The sequence below is a fragment of the Esox lucius genome, chromosome 2 (assembly GCF_011004845.1).
Source record: "Esox lucius isolate fEsoLuc1 chromosome 2, fEsoLuc1.pri, whole genome shotgun sequence".
Lineage (NCBI taxonomy): Eukaryota > Metazoa > Chordata > Actinopteri > Esociformes > Esocidae > Esox > Esox lucius.
Genome location: NC_047570.1, coordinates 18,848,538 through 18,870,357, shown reverse-complemented (window position 1 = coordinate 18,870,357; position 21,820 = coordinate 18,848,538). Strand labels below are relative to the sequence as shown.

Genomic DNA, 21,820 nt, shown 5'->3' with positions numbered 1-21,820 from the left:
AGATACTTAAGCCGTGTCATTTTGGCCCACTGAATAAGAGCTAAATTCTCACAAAATATTGTAGAGACCTTGGTCGCTACAATATAAACTAACTCTAATAGTGACATGATTAACAGCTAATTGTTGTATATATTTCTGGGTAAAATGAGCGAAACAAACATAACGAACGTGCGTTATGTTTTAAAGCTCTGTAGGCGGTCGCAAAGTTTGCACTATTGAGCCTCTTATCAGCGACGGAACAATAGTTGTTCTGTCGTCCTTTACAGTAAAACGTTATTTTATGATACTGTGAAATCCCCTTCATCCTTCATTCATTATTATCCTGGATTGTTCAATATCCCAGCGTTGGTATAAATAACATACACACTATCTCCCGTCAGATGATTTCTTGTAAATGCCACAGCTTCGAAGAACGATTACTTCCGATTGACCTGATTGGCTATATGTGAAACGCATCGGACCAATCATCTTGTAGACGATGCTTCATTCATCTTGAAGGAAGATAAACTGTTACCGCTGGTCAAGATTTATTCTATTCACGCTGAGACAGCGGTAATAGACTTGACTAAACTGTTTAGCCTCTCAAGTAAATCCTAAGGACATTACAAAAATAAAAGGTAAGAGTACATTTTGTCTGGTTTAAATCTTTAATAGTTTAAGTTTTGCTAACAGTGTAAAAGGGTAAGCAATCAAGAAATTAAAGTCGTTTAAAAAAAGAAAATAATAATAAATATCTTGTTCAGAATTTTGCGTTGGTTAGTTTTTTATTTAAGTAATAATAATAAACATTGTCTACAGGACAATCAGTAGAACAATAATCAGGTCAACAAAAATATGTATGCAATAAAACTAATTTAAAATGTGTTGTTTCTTTCGAGGCTGACCATCATTTTACGGCAGGGAGCAATATAGTGCATAGTCCAACACAGAGTTATGCCCACCGTCTCCAATAAATAAATAAAAATAAGATATCTATGCTTTTTTGAGTTACCCTCCTCTTTTTATGTAGATGTCAGTAAACCCGGGCGGTAGAAGGCTGAAACAGTGGCTACTAGAGCAGATCCACAGCGGCCAGTACCCTGGATTGCTATGGGAGGATGACAGCCGCGTCATGTTCCGCATTCCATGGAAACACGCTGGGAAGCAGGATTACAATCAGGAGGTCGACGCATCAATATTCAAGGTATGTTCATTCAAATTTTATTTACTTTTTAGTACATGATGATATAGATTTGAAGAGCCCATTTAGTCAAATCCGATGCGCTTTTACTCACTTTTTGAGGGTCGAATTAGCATATTCTTTATCGATTCTATATCGATGGTGTGAAATAAGTTTTGTTGGTTAATTAAAAACATTATCATCTCCTACAGTACATACACACTATAAAAGTTTTTGTCATAATTGAGAAAACATTGAACTTTGAATCATAGGCGCCGATTTATGTTTTCCTCCGTGGGTGCTCATAGGCGCACGCCATTTATATATATATATATTTTCGTGGGTGCTCGAGCCCCGGAGCACCCACGGTATCGGCGCCTATGCTTTGAATCATGGTCATAACTAGTAGGCTTTGTGTAATATTTGATATAGAACCTGTTCAGTTTCATGCCATTACAATTAATAAGGTTTATCTGCTGTAGCTGAGTTTAAACACTTTACTAAATTGCAGTTGAATATACTTAGCTATAATGTACACCTCTTTTGATGTATGCTACTCTTACACTAATTCGATGTCCCTCCTTACAGGCCTGGGCTGTGTTTAAGGGAAAGTTTAAGGAAGGGGAGAAGGCAGAGCCGGCTACATGGAAAACCAGATTGCGTTGTGCTCTGAATAAGAGCCCTGACTTTGAGGAGGTGGGAGATAGGTCCCAGCTGGACATATCCGAGCCCTATAAGGTGTACCGTATCGTCCCAGAAGAGGAGCAGAAGAGTGAGTTCATATTATGCTATGAAGCCATTATAATAAGACATGTTTTACACACCTGCATTTAATGTTTTTTGAGGAAAATTGGTGTGATGATAAATGTATGTATATATTGTTAACGCCCAAAGTAGTTTGTCTTGACTTTTGTACAAACCTTGATGAAGGCAGGTTGCTGCTGGAACTTTGCTGACTTGATTTACAGCTGATGATCAGCCCTTTTCAATTTAAAAATAGAAATAATAGCTGTTACTTTTATACCAATAGCTCCATGTTCCCCTCTACTCCAGTAGGTAAAAGTGTAGCAGCAGCCATGACATCTAGCCCTGGCCCTACTGACATGGACTGTAGCTCTGCAGACCTAGAGGAGCTCATTAAAGAGGTAACACCTTCATCCTTGCTATTCTCCTCTCGTTGTCCATGTTCCCCCGTTGATTAGTTCCCACTGCCTCCTTTGGTCTATTGTCCATTATCAACGCTCCAACCAGTTCTTTTTAAAGCAGTGTTGAAACGGTTAGCAGTGCATGCTGTTTTGGTTAGTAGAGACTAATTGCATAGTGTATGTTATCTTGTTGTCAGTCTTCCAGTGATGAGTACCAAGGCAATATCAAGAGGAGCCACTCTCCTCAGAAAGATGGCTATAGGATGCCACCCAGCCCAGAGTACTGGCCCCAGGGCAACATCAGTGGTAAGGGTTCTTCTCTGTTTTTCTCTTCAGCAATGTCATCCAACCTTTGAATATCACCCTAATGCAGTAGTGTCATGACCCTACAATTTTGTAAGGTGGTGGCTGAACAGATGTGCAATATCTTATCTTTTTATTTACTAAACAAGCATTTATACATCATTTATACTTCGTTATATCTTCCAGCTTTATACTTCTGGTTTTACTGTTAGGTGTACAGTGGGTCAGAACATTTTAAAGGCTGTGGCTTTTGGGAAAAGTATCTCTGGGTTGTTATTTGACATACTGCCTATATAGACAGCCTTATGGTATCATACCTATGTTTGTTATAATTAGTTTAAGTACAAATAACGCTCCAGACATCCTACTTTAAAGATTTAAGCAGGTATTGGTTTAAGCTAACTCAGTTAACATAATAATCAGTTAATTATTACAGTCATACAGGCATTTATGTACCATACACATTCCATACAACGTTTGAACACTGCAGCCAAAAGCTTAAACGATTTTATGGATGGAGCTTTTAATAGGTAAGAAAGCAGATGTGAAGGCTGATTAGAAGGCGTTGTGAAAATATCACATTTAAATTCATGCCATTGTTTCCTTTTTACAAATTGTAAATATGTATATATTTGAATATTTTCATGCATTTCTCCTTTATTGTTATGGTTGCCAAAATGAAATTGTTTATTTGGTTCGACATCTAGAGAGGGAAGGATGAACTAAATTCCTTTTGCTGACTAAGGTGTTTTTTTTTGTGTGGTCACACTCCCCAAGAGTCTGATGTGCTTGACAGTCTTTTTTTTGCTGTTGCATTGACATGATAGGCTGATACGATTTTTTACATATTCACTCAATATCATCGTAAAGAGTGTGCTGCGTAGAAGGAATGCAGTGATTTACTGTTATGTTGGAAAAGTTCTTCATCACACAGTGATTGATATCTTTCTATTTACCTGGCAGCCTTCCCAGGACATCAAGACCCCATGACGATGGGTTCCTTGAATACAGGTATTATTCTCAATATTTCTTAACACTGATTTATTGATTTCCATTCCTACCCTAGACTGAAAAGAAGACAACACACTCACTTCCTCAAAATGTTCTCCCTTCTTTTCCCAGCCTTCTCCCAGATGATCATCAACTTCTTCTACAGTGGGAAGCTGATGGACAGTGTGGTGACCTCCAACTCTGACGGCTGTCGCATCTCCCCGGGCCAGCCTGCCCTGCCACAACATAACATCCTGTACTGCCTCTCAGACAGCCTGCAGAACATCCGCTTTCCCACTGCTGATCTCATTGAGGCTGAGCGCCAGCGCCATGTTACCCGCAAGCTCCTGGGTCACCTGGAAAGGGGTGTTCTGCTCCGTGCCAACCGCGAGGGCATCTTCATCAAGAGGCTTTGCCAGAGCCGTGTGTTCTGGAGCGGGCTGGGGGGACTGGACCCACACTATAGTTCAGGGGGACCCTGCAAGCTGGAGAGAGATGCTGTGGTCAAGATCTTTGACACAGGAAGGTTCTTAGAAGGTGAGTGTGAAGGAACTTGTGTTTATTCTGTCAGTTTAGGAGGTTGTGCTCTGAAGAGGACCAGAACACGTACGTTGATTGTACTGTCTGTAAAACAAGCTATTCTCTGTCTGTTGTGTTTATCCCAGCTCTCCAGCAATATCAGGAGGGTCTGCTTCCTGCCCCTGACCCCATGGTGACCCTTTGTTTTGGGGAGGAGCTTCAAGACCTAAGCACAGCCAAGAGCAAACTTATCATTGTTCAGGTAACATAGGCTTTACCCTCTGGGTCACTGAAACATGATATAGCCACAGCAAAGGGTGGACTTATTTCACTAACTGGATGTAACTTTCTTCTTTTCTCCATTATTCACGGCCACAGATCACTTTGCTGAACTGCCAGCAGCTGTTGGATGCGGTGAGCATGCATCGCTCCCAGTACAGCGGTTCTAACCAGGAGATCCAGTCAGACGAGCTGCATGCTGGGGAGCAGATGGCCCGGATCTACCAGGACCTCTGTAGTTACACCGCCCCCCAGAGGGCAGCTTGCTACAGGGACAACATGCCCATCACTGTATGAACAGGACAAGGCACACTCCCTTCACCACTCCCCCGCATGGATCTAACTGGAAAGGACTACAATGAGACGTATGGTGGAACATGTCGCTGAAATACTCTTCAGCCTTTCACACTCTTAGTCCACGATTACATCAACACTGTCCTTTTTGGTTGATAAGAGAGAGTGAGCAAATGCATACTTTGAGGAATTGAAAAAAGGCAATAGGTAGGGGACAGCAGTGTTAGCTGTATATATTAGGACCCCATTAGCCTTTTTCTAAGCTCATGCTACTTCCCTGTGCTCCGAACAAAATTAAACATAGCTCAGTTATATCAGTAATACTATATCGATAGTCTTAAGATCTCATGAACACAGTAATAACATTCAGAGCAATAAATCACATAATGCATTACAATATATGTCTACTCACAGACTTTGTGAGGCAAGGTGTTTTTTTTTTTTTAAATCAGTTTTTGTATTATTACTAGCTTGATTTTCCCGGGGAGGCTGAGGTTTCCATGTTCTCATGGCTCTATTTAGTGCTGTTCACCTCCCAGCTGCTGTCCTGGTCTTGGGGACTGGGAGGAGGCTTATGGTTACTTGTCCTGTGTGGTGACGATGTGTCCAAACTGTGTACCTGCGGCCTGAACAAACATCCCTGGAGCCTCAATAAATCTCCAATCCAGCACAAAGACCAACAGTGGTGCAGTTCAGTCTGAGCCAGGAGAGACAGACATGCCCCCTCATGCACATCTAAGTGCTGTATGTGCTTCTCTGTTTTGGACCATCTGCAGTTTGCCTATGACCTTGCTTGCCACACGACCACATGACTGGAAAATAGTCCAGGAGCAGCAGAACGAGTAGGACTTATGTTGACTGAAATGGCAAAAAAGCAGAGCACCATCTCACCACAAAAAATCCTTCTCAAATCTTAATGTCCACTGAGTATATATTTGACATGTCAGCTTGCTGTCTGCAGTAAAAACCCAGAAGTTTACTTCCCTTTATTTGCTCAATCACCAAATGTTTAAACAACAGAGCTAGAGGCTTAAGTTTCACTGAGGAATTTGTCCCATATACCCTGCTTTTATTATTATATTTTTCTTTTTCTTTAGGACCAGCGTAGTGATATTCCCCCGTTCTTGTGACTAGAAATCTTTCATGGGTTTCAAAGCTATGCGGCAGAAATGTCTTTAAACATGCCTTTTTGGTGATACAGAGGTACTGCATCAATGAATGGAAGTACTACACGACTGTTTTACTAATGTAGAACATTTTTACAGATGGTGCTGCAAAGGTACTAGAAGGTTTACCACCTCGGTAAATATGCTATATATAGAATTTGTGTGCATTTTTTAAACATTTCTCACTGGCTTTTAATGTATTTTGTTATGATGGGAAAGTGGATTGATATTCAATCCGATATGCTACAGTACTTATATCAAATGGTATGTACAAAATGTGATAATAGCTTTGTAAAACTACTCAGTAATGGGCTGTGAAAGGGCATCTTTAAAATATTTTAATTGTTCTATTTTTACTATAAAAATACTTTATGAGAGATTCTAGCATTAACAGTTGCTTGGATTGTATTTGAAATGAGATAGGTTTTACTATCAGTCTTCTCACATTTGTACTGTTTCAAATGTTTTTTTATTTTGAAATAAATGTCAACATTTTAATTTATCATGATTTGATTGGCATCTTACTCATTTATTCGCAGTAAGTTATAAGATGTCATTTGATGCTCTCATAATGGCTTGAAAACCACACTACCAGAACAATCGTTTTTTTTGCTATTTCTTTCTTGTATAAAAGCAGCAATAAGCCCCAGTAAATAGCATTTCCAGGGAGCTGAATCAAGATTAACCAAGAGTGACTCTGTTCCATGACAGTATCACAGTTTCTCGGTATTATTTGAGGAACTCTCACTTATTGACTAGGATTAAAATATCTGGTGTGTGACTGACAACACTAATGATGGAACAATAGACTGTGACTGAACTCAGGTCTGTTACATAGATCTGACTCCACCACCTTAAGTTTAAAGGATTAGTTCGACCTAGATTCATATTGCCAATAATGCTAGGCTGGGGAAAAGTTGAATAAATACTTATTGTGAAAAATGGGCCTAAGAACAACTCAGTTTGTTATTCCAGCCAAATATGAATCTAGGTCGAACTATCACTTGAAATCAAGAGCATGGGTAGCTCTGAATAACAGCCCTAACATTGGAATTTTGTGTTGAGTGGAAGAACATTAAAGGAAGATTAGAGAATAAATAATCACCATGCAGCCTTTCATTATTTTATTTTAATAATACAGAGGGACTAAATGAAGACAATGAAGACCACACCTAAACAACATTGAATAAAACTAAAACCATTTTAGTCCAGGTAGAGTGGAAGGGGTTGCAAAGTTATCTTTTACTCTAGTAATCTCATCAAGTTTGATTTTGCTTAGTTTACACTCTTAGCAAAATCAAAGCTTCAAAATAACTCTGCCAAAACATCCAATAAGATGTCGATCTGAATCGATCACTCAGACGATCGGCCTGTCTTCTAAAGGGAGAGAAGCTAGAGAAGGAGCAAATCACATTTGACTCAATTTGTCTTAATATTCAACATTGCGACAAAGCATGTCCAGCAATCAAGACAAGTCCTCACAAAATCAGTATGTGGATAAGGCATTTGTGATCACCTCATGTGATCTGAGGGTGATTTTAAATTTTTTATATCTGGTAACTTTCTCACATCGTAAATTGTGAGAAAATACTCAAGTATGGAAGAACAACACGTGGATACACACACACTCTGTTCACCTTGTGTGTCTGCTTACATGTGTACAGTGCATTTGGAAAGTATTCAGAACCCTTCATTTTCTCACATTATGTTACGTCACAGCCTTATCTTCAATAGATTTTTAGAAATATTAGCAAATATATAAAAAATGTGAGTCCACCTGTGGTGAATTAAACTGATTGGACATGATTTGGAATGTCACACATCGGTTTCTAGAAGGTCCCACGGTTGAGAGTGCAACTCAGAGCAAAAACCAAGCCACAATGTTGAAGGAATTGTCCATAGAGCTCAGAGACAGGATTGTGTCAATGCACAGATCTGGGGAAGTGTATCAAATATATCTGCAGCATTGAGGGTACCCAGGAAATCGTTGGCCTCCATCATTCTTTAATGGAAGAAATTCCTCTTCCTAGAGCTCAGCCACGTATACAGATTGACCCCAGGGGGCGTTTGATCCTCTATCCCTGTCCCTACCAACTCAACAACTGCCCTATCTGCTCATCTGTGCCAGATGATGCCAGACGAGCATGCGTGGTCCATCAGTGTGATGCGCATTGTAAAAGCTGATGTTCTGTTCGCTGCCTTCACATATCCAAGGAGCTCTTTTTTTGTGAATTTCAGGCAATGCCCACAAAATGTCTGTGCACAACTCTGCTAGAGCTGGTCACCTGGCGACACTGAGCAATTCAATTGGTGGGGAAGGGCCTGGGTCAGGGAGGTGACCAGTAACCTGATTGGCATTCAGAGAAATATTCAGAGTTCCTTTGTGGAGATGGGAGAAGTTTTCCAAAGGACAACCATCTATGCAGCGCTCCACCAATCAGGCCTTTATGGTAGAACGACCAGACAGAAGAGACTCTACAGAAACAACTTGTTTGCAACTTGCCAGAAGGCAGCTATAGGACTCAGACCAGGAGAAACAAGATTCTCTGGTCCTTGGAAACCAAGATTAAATGCTGAATGCCAAGCATCACGTCTGGAAGAAACCAGGAACTTCTCATCATCTAGCTAATACTTGCCTGAGGTGAGGCGTGGTGGTGGCAGCATAATGCATGGGGAGGTTTTTCAGCAGCAGAGCGACTAGTGAGACAATCATACCTTAGATTTAGGGGTCTGAATACCTTAGATGTGTACCAAACTCACAAAAAATAGCGGAAATTAAGCCTCTTCTGGATCCTGACATATTAAACAATTACACTCACCTAAAGGATTATTAGGAATACCATACTAATACTGTGTTTGACCCCCTTTCGCCTTCAGAACTGCCTTAATTCTACGTGGCATTGATTCAACAAGGTGCTGAAAGCATTCTTTAGAAATGTTGGCCCATATTGATAGGATAGCATCTTGCAGTTGATGGAGATTTGTGGGATGCACATCCAGGGCACGAAGCTCCCGTTCCACCACATCCCAAAGATGCTCTATTGGGTTGAGATCTGGTGACAGTGGGGGCCATTTCAGTACAGTGAAGTCATTGTCATGTTCAAGAAACCAATTTGAAATGATTCGAGCTTTGTGACATGGTGCATTATCCTGCTGGAAGTAGCCACCAGAGGATGGGTACATGGTGGTCATAAAGGGATGGACATGGTCAGAAACAATGCTCAGGTAGGCCGTGTCATTTAAACAATGCCCAATTGGCACTAAGGGGCCTAAAGTGTGCCAAGAAAACATTCCCCACACCATTACACCACCACCACCAGCCTGCACAGTGGTAACAAGGCATGATGGATCCATCATGGATGTAGTGGAGATGAGTGGTGCCCGGTGGGGTCTTCTGCTGTTGTAGCCCATCCGCCTCAAGGTTGTGCGTGTTGTGGCTTCACAAATGCTTTGCTGCATACCTCGGTTGTAACGAGTGGTTATTTCAGTCAAAGTTGCTCTTCTATCAGCTTGAATCAGTCGACCCATTCTCCTCTGACCTCAAGCATCAACAAGGCATTTTCGCCCACAGGACTGCCGCATACTGGATGTTTTTCCCTTTTCACACCATTCTTTGTAAACCCTAGAAATGGTTGTGCGTGAAAATCCCAGTAACTGAGCAGATTGTGAAATACTCAGACCGGCCCCTCTGGCACCAACAACCATGCCACGCTCAAAATTGCTTAAATCACCTTTCTTTCCCATTCTGACATTCAGTTTGGATTTCAGGAGATTGTCTTGACCAGGACCACACCCCTAAATGCATTGAAGCAACTGCCATGTGATCGGTTGATTAGATAATTGCATTAATGAGAAATTTAACAGGTGTTCCTAATAATCCTTTAGGTGAGTGCATAGGCCAATATCAAACCTCCTATTCCTCTCAAGATTCTTAGAAAAATGTGTTTCCCAACAACTGAATGCCTTCCTGAAGACAAATAACATTTATAAAATGCTCCAATCTGGTTTCAGACCCCATCAAAGTACTGAGACTGCACTTGTGTAGGTAAAAAATGACCTTCTAATGGCCTCAGACAATGGTTCCGCATCCGTCCTGTTGCTTCTTGATCTCCCTTTTCTTAGAGAGACTTGAAACCCATATTGGACAACGTGGACATGTTCTAGCCTGGTTTAAATCTTATTTATCTGAAAGATATCAGTCAAAGGTATGTTTTGGTGTTCCTCAAGGCTCAGTTCTGGGCCCATTATTGTTCTCACTATATATGCTGCCTCTGGGTAATGTAATCCGGAATCACAATGTCAATTTTCACTGTTATGCTGATGACACACAGTTATATACAGTGCCTTGCGAAAGTATTCGGCCCCCTTGAACTTTTCGACCTTTTGCCACATTTCAGGCCTCAAACACAAAGATGTAAAACTGGACACAATTATGAAGTGGAACGAAATTCATTGGATATTTCAAACCTTTTTAACAAATAAAAAACTGAAAAATTGCACGAAACAAATCCATGCTTTTGTTATTTGTAGATTAGATTACTAAAATGCTCTTCTTTCCAGTTAACCTGACAAATCAATAAATAAACTTCCATAAGCGCTGCACACGGCTGCTAGAATCCTAACTTTACTCCAGTACCAGCCTCTTTACAATGGCTGCATCTTAGGGTTAGGGCTGATTTTAAGGTTTTATTGTTAACCTATAAATCAATACATGGACTTGCTCCTACTTACCTCGCTGAAATGATCCAGCCATACATACCTACACGTAACCTTAGATCACAAGATGCAGGCCTTTAAATTCTACCTAGAATTTATAAACAAACTGCCGGAGGCAGGGACTTCTCTCATAGAGCTCCACTACTGTGGAATGATTCGCCAATTAAGGTTAGAAATGCAAACCCAAGTGTCTACTAAAGACTCATCCCTACAGCATGGTCTATGATTAAGTGTAGTCTGAACCAGGGGCATGAATGAGACCAGAAAGGATTGTTACTGTCCACCCTTGCTGTCTAGCCAGGTGAGCTCTCATCGCCACTGGGATGCCCTCCCTCCAATGCCATTCAGGGGTGGAGTCACTTGCTTGTTGTTGTCTCACTGTTGTGCGCTTGTGCAATTGGGATGTACTCTGCTGGCAATACTCTGCCCTCATTCAGGGTGGTTGCGGTTGGTGGGTGTCCCTTTAGTTGATGCTTGACAATGTGGGTGGATTGATTTCCTGCCTGTTGGGCCCTGTCTGGGGACTCCCCCAGATAGGGGCCTCCCCCCCCGTCTCAGCCCCAAGGTCTTAAGCTGCTATATTATTGTGCTGGGGGAGTAGGGTCAGTTCTCCTTCTTCACTATAAATCCTTGTAGATATAAGGAATGCATTTTCAAAATGTTCCCTGTCTCTTGCCGTTTTAAACTTAGGAGGACATGAGGTCCAGGCCCACACCTGAGGAGTACCTGGCTTGAAAGACCCGTTGCTGTCCCTGTCCAAAGTCCTCCTGGATGTGTTGCAAATCAAGATGATACATGAGGATTTCAGCTGCCACTGTCCCTTTCCTCCATCTGGTCTTGCGTCCGACCTGAACTAAGTTTAAATAGACTCTGAGCCAAAACGCATTTATTAATTATTACTATTTGTACTCTTAATATGTTCACCCAGCACAGCCAGAAGAGGACTGGTCACCCCTCTGATCCTGGGTCCTCTCTAGGTTTCTTCCTAAATTTCTGCCTTGTTAGGGAGTTTTTCCTAGCCACTGAAATTCAACACTACTGTTGTTTGCTCCTTGGGGTTTAAGGCCGGGTGTTTTGTAAAATAATTTTGTGACATATGATTGATTGATTGACTTGGAGGAAAAATGAACAGAGCAATGTACAAATAGATCCTTGATAAAAACCTGCTCCAGGGCATTCATTACCTCTGACTAGGCAAAGGTTCCCCTTCCAACAGAAAAATGACCCTAAGCATATAACCAAGACAACACAGGTCCCTTAGTGGCCCGGCCTAGACTTGAATTTTATCAAAAATTTTTAGAGAGACCTGAAAATGTGTGTGCCGTGACATTCTTCATCTATCCTGACAGAGCTTAAGAGGATCTGTAGAGAAGAATGGGGAAATCCTCCAAATATAGTCATGCCAGACACCATACCTGAGAAGACTGGAGGCTGTAATGGCTACCAAATGTAAAAATATGTGGAAAAAGTGAAAGGGTCTGAATACTTTACTAATGCACTGTATATAGGTCTACATATTTTCGAGAGACGTGAAGGAATTAAAGGCCTGTCAGAACCCCTCTACAGGTTTTCAGAGATCAGGAACTGACAGCAAACTCTCAGAAACTGTCACAGGAAACCAGGCCAATCCCTAAAATAAGATCTGCCTGAGACTAGGCAAATTTCACCTTCTATGTGTCTATTATTCAGTAGATCTGGATGGGCCTGCTGCTCATATGTATATAACCTATATAGGAAAACCTCTAATAATTGAATGCTAATTAATTGTTCAGAAAGGTTGCTGATCAGATGAATCAGTCAGAGAAAAGGTTTACTGTCTACAGATGCAGTGTCAGCATGGTGCTCTGCAGTGTGCTCTAGCGCTGGTTGCAACACTTTCTTGTGGCCTGAGCCTCCCCAAAATAAATTATCATAAATTAAACAAATTTAAACTTTTAACACCAGCTAACAGGTTACAAATGTCACTACAGAATTTGGCCTCTACATGTGTATCATGCCAAATACAGTAACATTTCAACCTCTAACCAACTTGGCCTTCCTGAAATCATTAATTATATTAATATAATTATAAAAAGGAATTACAAGTCTTCTAAAATGTATTTCCTTGAAAACTATATTGTTCCTTTTGCGTTTTCATGGCCGGATTTGCTTCTGTTGCTGACGTGTTTACTTTTTCAGAAAATGTCAAGATGTTTCTGAACTGCCCTGCAGAGTCAGCAAAGTCACCACACAAAAATACACGCACACATGCACAAACACACACAAACAGACACATGCACAAACACACACGCACAAACACACAAACACACACGCACAAACGCACGCACAAACGCACGCACAAACGCATGCACAAACACAGCACAAACACACACACACATGCATGTATATATTTACAGTTGTGCTCATAAGTTTGCATACATTGGTAGAAATAGTGAAATCTTGGCATTGATTTTGAAAATATGACGCAAAAAAACTGCCTTTATTTAAGGATAGTGATCATATGAAGCCATTTATTATCACATACTTGTTTGGCTACTTTTTAAATCATAATGATAGCAGAAATCACCCAAATGGCCCTGATCAAAAGTTTACATACCCTTGAATGTTTGGCCTTGTTACAGACACACAATGTGAAAATGGCAATTAAAGATGAATTTCCCACACCTGTGGATTTAAAATTGCAATTAGTGTGTAAAATAGTCAATTAGTTTGTTAGCTGCACTCACCAGGCTAGATACTGAGCTATGGGGAGCAGAAAAGAACTGTTAAAAGACTTGCGTAATAAGGTAATTTTATAAAGATATAAAGGATATAAGGATATAAAAAGATATCAAAAGCCTTGCAAATGCCAATCAGTACTGTTCAATCACTTATTAAGAAGTGGAAAATCCAGGGATCTCTTGAAACCAAGCCAAGGTCAGGTAGACCAAGAATGATTTTAGGCAAAACTGCCAGAAGAATTGTTACAAAGAAAAACCCACAGGTAACCTCAGGAGAAAAATAGGCTGCTCTGGAAAAAGACGGTGTGGTTGTTTCAAGAAGCACAATATGACAACATAAAAAAAAAAAGAGCTGCATGGTCGAGTTGCCAGATAGAAGCCTTTATTGGGCCATTGCCACAAAAAAGCTTGGTTGCAATATGCCAACAACACCTTGACACGCCTCAGCTGTGATTTCTGAAAAAGATGATCTATGTTATGCAATCAGAGAGTGCAGTGGTCTCTTAATTGTTTTCCAGAGCTGTATACATCGATCAGCCATAACATTATGACGGCCTGCCTAATATTGTGTAGGTCCCCCTTTTCGCCAAAACAGCCCTGCCCCGTCGAGGCATGCACTCCACTAGACCTCTGAAGGTGTGCTGTGGTATCTGGCATCAAGATGTTAGCATCAGATCCTTTAAGTCCTGTAAGTTGCAAGGTGGGGCCTCCATGGATTGGACTTGTTTGTCCAGCACATCCCACAGATTCTCGATTGGATTGAGATCTGTGGAATTTGGAGGCCAAGTCAACACCTTTAACACGTTGTTGTGTTCCTCAGACCATTCCTGAACCATTTTTGCTTGGTGGCAGGGTGCATTATCCTGCTGAAGGAGGCCGATGCCATCAGGGAATACCATTGCCTTGAAAGGGTGCACATGGTCTGAAACATTGCTTAGGTAGGTGGTACGTGTCAAAGTAACATCCACATGAATGGCAGGACCCAAGGTTACCCAGCAGAACATTGCCCAAAGCATCACACTGCCTCCACCGGCTTGCCTCCTTCCCATAGTGCATCCTGGTGCCATGTGTTCTCCAGATAAGTGACACACATGCACCCAGACATCCACGTGATGTAAAAGAAACCATGATTGATCAGACCAGGCCACCTTCTTCCATTGCTCCATGGTCCAGTTCTGATGCTCACGTGCCCATTGTAGGCATTTTTGGCAGTGGACAGGGGTCAGCATGGGCACCCAGACTGGCCTGGCCTGTGACTACGCAGCCCCATACGCAGCAAACTGCGATTCACTATATGTTCTGACACCTGCATCAATGAGTCTTGGCCGCTCATGACCCTGTCACCAGTTCACTGCTTTTTCTTCCTTGGAACACATTTGATAGGTACTGACCATTGCAGGCTGGGAACACCCCACAAGGGCTGCAGTTTTGTTCTACTCAGACAGGAATCCCAGGCCCTCAACCCAAGAACAGCTAATCCACCTGTTTTTCTGAGCAAAAAACTGTTATTGCCCAGACACAAACTTTTGACTGGTACTGTACATACATGCAGTGATACATACATACATAGTCCTCAGATGTTTGAAATGTCATAACAGCAGATCTTGTGATCAAAGAAAGCCCTTTAAATTAGTCTCTAACAGATCAATCAATCACATTTATTTATAAAGCCCTTTTTTCAACAGCAGTTGTCACAAAGTGCTTTACAGAAACACCCGTCCTTAAACCCCAAGGAGCAAACAACAGTAGTGTTGGATTTCAGTGGCTAGGAAAAACTCCCTAAGAAGGCCAAATTTTAGGAAGAAACCTAGAGAGGACCCAGGCTCAGAGGGGTGACCAGTCCTCTTCTGGCTGTGCCGGGTGAGATATTAAGAGTCCAATTGAAATAATAAACACATTTCTCTGGGCTAAATCCAGAGTCTATTTGATTCTAGACTAGGTCAAAAGTATGACCAGATGGACAAGGACAGGGACAGCAACGGGCCTCCCAAACCAGGTACTCTGCAGGTGTGGACCAGGACCTCACCTCCTCCTAAAATGTAAAACTGGAGGAGACTGAGAAAAGTTAGAAGTGCATTCTAAGTTAGAAGTGCATTCAGATGCCTTATTATTATTCAATCATTATAATTTTATGCTGAAAAGCTGTGATTTCTGAAGAAGATTACCTGTGTTATGCAATCAGAGTGATTTGGGAGTTGGACTGGTGTCTCTGGGGAGGAGTGGGGTTACAGACCAGAGTGCATGTGTGTGATGAGAATAGGCAACCAGAGAGGAACTAGGAGAGCAGCAAGAACATTGACGGGTGGAGAAACAGGTGGAGACAGAACCCACATCCTGGGACCTAGAGGACAGACACCTGACCACACACATACACACACACACACACACTCAGGGACAGACATGCACAGTCACAAACACGCACCACAACCACACATACGTATGCACACACACCACAAACACACACACACATACACACACTGGCCAGCAGTCCAGGGTTGTTTCCTCTAATCAGTATCAGTTCACTCATGGTAGCGCACAGAGCTCCTACCAAGACAATTTTTCTCAATGTATAAAGGGTGTTAAAAGTCAGTTGAGAGTTACATCAGTGTGAGAGCATCTGGTGTCCCTGTCCGGAGGACTGATCCCTGACCGCCTAATTTGGCCCTGGTCTGGACAGGAAGAGTGTGTGGACCAGAAAGGATCTGACAGAAGAGCAACTTCCCTAGAGAAAAGAGGAAGATGAAGTGGAGCTAAGCCAGAGACAGACTACGGTCAGGAATTCAAAGACCCTGGCTGGAAAACAATCACTGTAAACCCTAAGGCCGTTTTTAAGTTTAGTCGTAGCATGGTGTACGGCAGGTTGATGTTTTGGAATTGTTTTTATTATATTTTCTTTACATGTACATTGACCGATTAATTAATATTAAACATTTCAAACACTAGTAATACAATGATTTAGTACATTTTTTTAAATCCCAAAGTGAAATAACTTTTCCAATTACATAAAAACGTCCATCTTGCTGTGGCAGCAAAAACTGGATTTTCAATAGGAATTATCCATCCTTTTGGAAGGCCAGTGCAGGTAGGGATTCACAGTTCACAGGTTTTTCAGAAATCCCAGCAGATGCTATGATTTCTTTGGGGGAAATCTCAGAGGTCTGGAAAAGTTATTAGAATTTTGCAGCCATGACTATCTGGCCACTGTCCTATGCCAAGCAATACTTCAATATAAGGCCTTGGGATACGATCTGCATTAAGTTTAACTTTTAGAACGTTTGTCTAAGAAGACACATGAATGACAAAGGATTAAAAATGAACGAGTTAAAAAAACATCTCTGTTATTAACAAATAACCTTCTGACTTTGAATGAACAACCTTCTGACTTTGAATGAACAACCTTCTGGCTTTGAATGAACAACCTTCTGACTTTGAATGAACAACCTTCTGACTTTGACTCATCAACCTTCTGAATTATAATTCTACAAACGTCAAAAAAACTACTGATTTCCTTAATTTTTTGTTATTCGGGTTAACAGTGCTCATATAATATACATTTGTACAGAGGACATTGCTGCCCCCTACAACAGGAAGTGTTGCCTTTGAAATGTAGATAACTTTCATTCATTTTTATTTTTTTTAACAAAACATTCAGTGGCTCTTTCAAAGGGCAACATTTGCCAAAAGAACTTGGACTTCATTATGGCTCATGTGCTGTATTTGTGTAAATAAAGTCTAGTTATCGTTAAAGTCTCAGGTTGGTCCTAGATTCTCCTCTTTCATATTCATATGAAACAAAAGTTACAGTGGCATCAAGCTAAAGGGGCTGTGGGTGGTGTTGATGTAATGTAGGGTGGGACCAGTCCCAAGGGAGAGTGGGGGGCTACCACAGCAATCAGCAGATCACAGGACAGGGGGTTTCTGTTCATCAGGTTCCAACCTGATGTTCAGACACGGGATGTCTGACACAACTCATTGCTCACAGGAATGCGTGATTGTGTGTGTGTCAGGGGACAGGATGTGGTGGGCTGGCTCAACAACAGGTGACACTTCACAGGGTTTCAGCAGGTGAAAAACACAGTTACAGCAAAGCACCTGAGATGTAAATAGTGGATGAAATATGAATAAATATGGTTGTAATTAAACTGTACTGAGAAGAATCACAATAGTGTTGATGACAGAGGTCAGAGCTTTATGAAGGAATTCAAAAATTGTGGAAGAAAACTGCAAAAAATTATTGAATTACTATGTCAGTTTTAGTGGTACAGAATGATCAGAAAGAAAATGTGAGAAAACACATATGAAGGGATTTGAGATCCAGATCCTCACTTGTGTGCTCTCCTCTTCAGCTCACCCGACAGGTTTTCAATGAGATTTAGGTCAGGGGACTGAGATGGTCAATGCAAAGGTTTCATTCTATGTTCAGGCAACCTTTTTTGTGTGGACTTGTAGGTGTGATTTGGACCATTGTCCTGCTGGAGGATCCAACGACAACCCAGTTTTTTCATTGGAACGACAAGAGAGTTTATTTTCTGCATGACCATGGTTCTTTTTCAGAAAAACCCACCATTTGTCTAACCAGTCCGTAGAACCTGGTTCCAATTTACTTTCTAATGTGCAAATGCCAGGTGCTTACGTTTGTGGTTTGGTGACAGTGGAGACTTACTACTGGCAACCCATCCAAATAACTTGGCATAGAGGTGGCGTCTAATTGTAGTTATGAGGATAACCAACTTCTGCAATTCTCCAACTGTGATTCTTGGGATTTTTCAGCCACTTGAACCATCGTTCTTTCTGTGCATAGGGGCAAAAATACAAACGTATCCTCTTACAGACAGGTTCACACAGCTCCAATTATACATTTCTTAATTATTGCCCTGATAGTGGAGATTGGTACTTTCAGTCATGTGGCTATATTTTTATAGCCATTGCCTGATTTGTGAATGTCAAGTATTATTTTTGCCTCAACATTTGTATTCTCTGGCCTTTCCCATGTTGATGGATGACTAAGGGAATTTAACCTGTATGAGTTAAACCTCATATTTATAACACAGTGTAACAGGATGTCACAGAGGACCACTTAGTATTGAGATTAACTTTAACAATTTAAGAATATCTTTAAGAATATACATCCATTAGGTTTTGTTCACCAGATTTTAAGGGGTCCAAATGATTTGTCACAAATGTTTTTGAAAAATGTTATTATTTCTTGATGATGAATTTTCAACTAAAGTTTAGATTTATGATATTTTGAACATAAGATCAAGTTGATAACAATTAAAATAAAATTACATAGTTTTTTGTTCATTTTGACCTAGGTTGCCAATATTTCTGGAGGACAGTCTGTATAGAAGTGAATAGTGGGTAACTGGAACAACTGTTGAGTACTTTACATACAGTATGTATGCATAGACATATACTAATGCATATATGCTACCGTTGAAAAGTTTGGTGTCTCTTAGAAATGTCCTTGTTTTCAAATGAAAATCATTTTTTTTTGCTTTTTGGCTTTTTTAATGGATAAAAAATCCATTAAAATGTTTCAGAACTACAGCCTGGACATTGTTAATGTTGTAAATGACTATTGTACCAGGAAACGGCAGATTTTATATGGAATATCTACATAGGCGTATAGAGACCCACTATCAGCAACCATCTGTCCTGTGTTCCAATAGCATGTTGTGTTTGCTAATCCAAGTTTATCATTTTAAAAGGCTATGTGATCATTAGAAAACCCTTTTTCTATTATGTTAGCACAGCGGAAAATTGTGATGATTAAAGAAGCAATAAAACTGGCCTTTGGACTAGCTGAGTATCTAGAGCATCAGCAATTGTGACACATAATATTCTATTCATCTCTGAGAAATGAAGGCTATTCCATACGAAGGCTATTCCAAGAAATTGCCAAGAAACCGAAAACCTTCACAGAACAACACATACTGTTCCAATCAGAATAGAAAGAGGAGTGGGAGGCCCCGGTACACAACTGAGCAAGAGGACAAATACATTTGATTGTTTAGTTTGAGAAACAGATGCCTCACAGGTCATCGACTGACAGTCTCATGAAAGTGTACCCTCAAAACACCAGTCTCAACATCAACAGTGGAGAGGCAACTCTGGGATGCGACAGGATGTTGGGCACCCAAGGCTCAGTGATGCTCGAGGGCTACAAAGGCCATCCCTTCTGGTCCGAACCGACAGAAGATCTACTGTGGAACAAGTAACAAAACAAGTAACAAGTTAATGATGGTTTCAGGAGGAATGTGTCACAACACACAGTGCATCACAGCCTCCTGCGTATGGGGCTGCTTAGCCACAGACCGGTCAGTCAGAGCTTACAATGGGCATCCGAGCATCAGAACTGGACCTTGGAGCACTGGAAGACGTTTGCCTGGTTCGTTGAGACATGTTTTCTTTTAAATGAGTTGGATGGCTGCAGGGGACGTGGATTTGGCATGTGCCACCTACCTAAGCGTCATTGCAGACCAGCGACACCTCTTCATGTCAGTGATATTCCCAGATGGCAGTGGTCTCTTTCAACAGGATAATCCACCCTGCCACACTGCACACATTGTTCAGGATTTGTTTGAGGAAAATAATGTTCAAGGTGTTGCCCTGGCCTCCAAATTCCCCAGATCTCAATCCAACTGAGCATCTGTGGGACGTGCTGGCCCGATCCATGGTGGATCTAGCTCACCCGATCCATGGCAGATCCTAACAGGACTTAAAGATCTGCTGCTTATGTTTTGGTGCCAGATACCACAGGACACCTTCAGGGGTCTTGTGGAGTCCACGCCTTGGTGTGTCGGCGCTGTTTTGGCAGCACACGGAGAACCAGCAGCATATTAGGCAGATGGTCATAATGTTTCGCCTCATCAGTGTACGTTCCAATTAAGAAACGTCTATGTTGTTTATCCAGGCACCCCACAATGCTCCGCGCCTAACAACTCCCCCATCCATGGTACCCCTTTATGCCTCATAAATATTTAAATATACTTAGAAAAATATGTACATAATATACAACGGAATGATCCAAACTTGTGATATATGCTAGAGGAACAAAACTGTGGAGGTGAAACCACAATTCCAAGCGTGTGGTCACACCCCAGCCATGTTACCGTGATTACACAATGTCTTACTACAGAGAAACCGCCGGTCCAGGCCACAGGTGCTGCTGGGATGGATATTAATAAAAGATCGTCTAAAACGGTTGAAGTGCAGCTGGGGTACTATGTGGTCCAACCTCAGCTATTGGGCATCAGGCCTGTCTACTGACCGCAGTAGGCCTGTGTATAGGACACGCTTCCCTCTCTGAGGTCAACCTGGACCTGTACATGAGCAACCTGTTATTTGAAAAAATATTTAACAAAGGCTGTGTAATTCGCTTTCACAATGCGCAGTTTCCGGACATACTTTCAATCAAACGCAAGTGAGCTTGTTGAATGAAACGTACGGAACTAATTCATGGCTGCGGGATGTTTTTGTATGACTGTAACTGTGTTATTTTGTATGATATTTTCGATAAACTATTATTATCATGAAAAAAAAAACAAAGGAAATGAGAGCTTGTATGATAACAATTGCATAAGAACTGGTGTGATACTCCAGATTTACACTGAAACGAGAACAAGAAAGACACTCTGGAAGGTTTCCAAACAGAACACTATGCTAAAATTAACTCACGATAAACAGTGTCTCATAGACGGCCAGGCAGGGTAACAGGCAACAATTTGCATGGCTATATACAGCAAACAGGTGAGGGGGGAAAGTGTATTTCTGTGGCTGATTTGCATGCAAGTCTACCATGCACCTTACTGGGGATCGAGGGGGAGGTAACCCAGAACTGTAAAGATCACTGAAGCGAATCCCTTTGGCAAGCTAGTCAGGCTAGTCAGGTTAGTCAACCTTACCAGCCTAAGTTACCCTAGCTGTAGAGAATGCATGCGACAAGCATTGCTATTTTGCCAAAAATAACTATGTATAATGCTTAGTGCTTATAAAAATAATAAAATAAGGTAAAGACAGCTTGTGAAAGAGGAAAATTAGCGAATGAGCCATGCAATTCCATACACCTTGCTTAAAGCCTGAGATACTTTGATCATCATCTGCCCTATTCACACATGCAATGAACTGGTAAGCCAGTATCCATCCAGTAAATCAACAATCTGAGTTTGTTACCACAGCACCCTCTACTGACTGAGTTGTTATTAAGTCCAAGACGAAACAACTTCTCCAGGCTGGTCTAAAAAGCACAGCCCAGACGCACAGGATTTTTTTTGGGAGAAACATATGAAAACATTTACGTCTAAAAGTGTGTTCAGGAAACTGACCTTTCATGTAACTGATTTCAATGGACAATGGTGGGTGTACTGTGCTTTGTTTCAATGACACATTCAAAATTGAAAGAGACAAGTCATGTGACAAAGAAAAATCTGCAATTACCATGGTGTTTCACCTATGATGAAATACTAAGGGATTTTCTAGATCTGCTGTCTGTTCTTACTCTCTTTTTACTTCCATGTTCTCAAGTTT

The 21,820-nt window shown here is 41.3% G+C and overlaps 1 protein-coding gene across 2 annotated transcripts; it reads left to right on the top strand.

Moving 5' to 3' along the window:
• The first annotated feature begins 512 nt into the window (after positions 1-512).
• Positions 513-6,358, top strand: irf8 (interferon regulatory factor 8). 2 transcript variants are annotated; one of them, XM_010879299.3, is made up of 9 exons: positions 513-617; positions 1,010-1,183; positions 1,748-1,931; positions 2,216-2,304; positions 2,502-2,610; positions 3,571-3,618; positions 3,730-4,134; positions 4,263-4,378; positions 4,495-6,358. In XM_010879299.3, exons 2-9 carry the CDS (start codon positions 1,010-1,012, stop codon positions 4,690-4,692), a joined length of 1,323 nt encoding a protein of 440 aa, XP_010877601.1. In that variant the 5' UTR covers positions 513-617; the 3' UTR covers positions 4,693-6,358. The 2 variants fall into 2 exon arrangements, with proteins under 2 accessions (XP_010877601.1, XP_010877592.1); XM_010879290.3 differs by having other exon boundaries at positions 2,213-2,304.
• Positions 6,359-21,820: the final 15,462 nt, after the last annotated feature.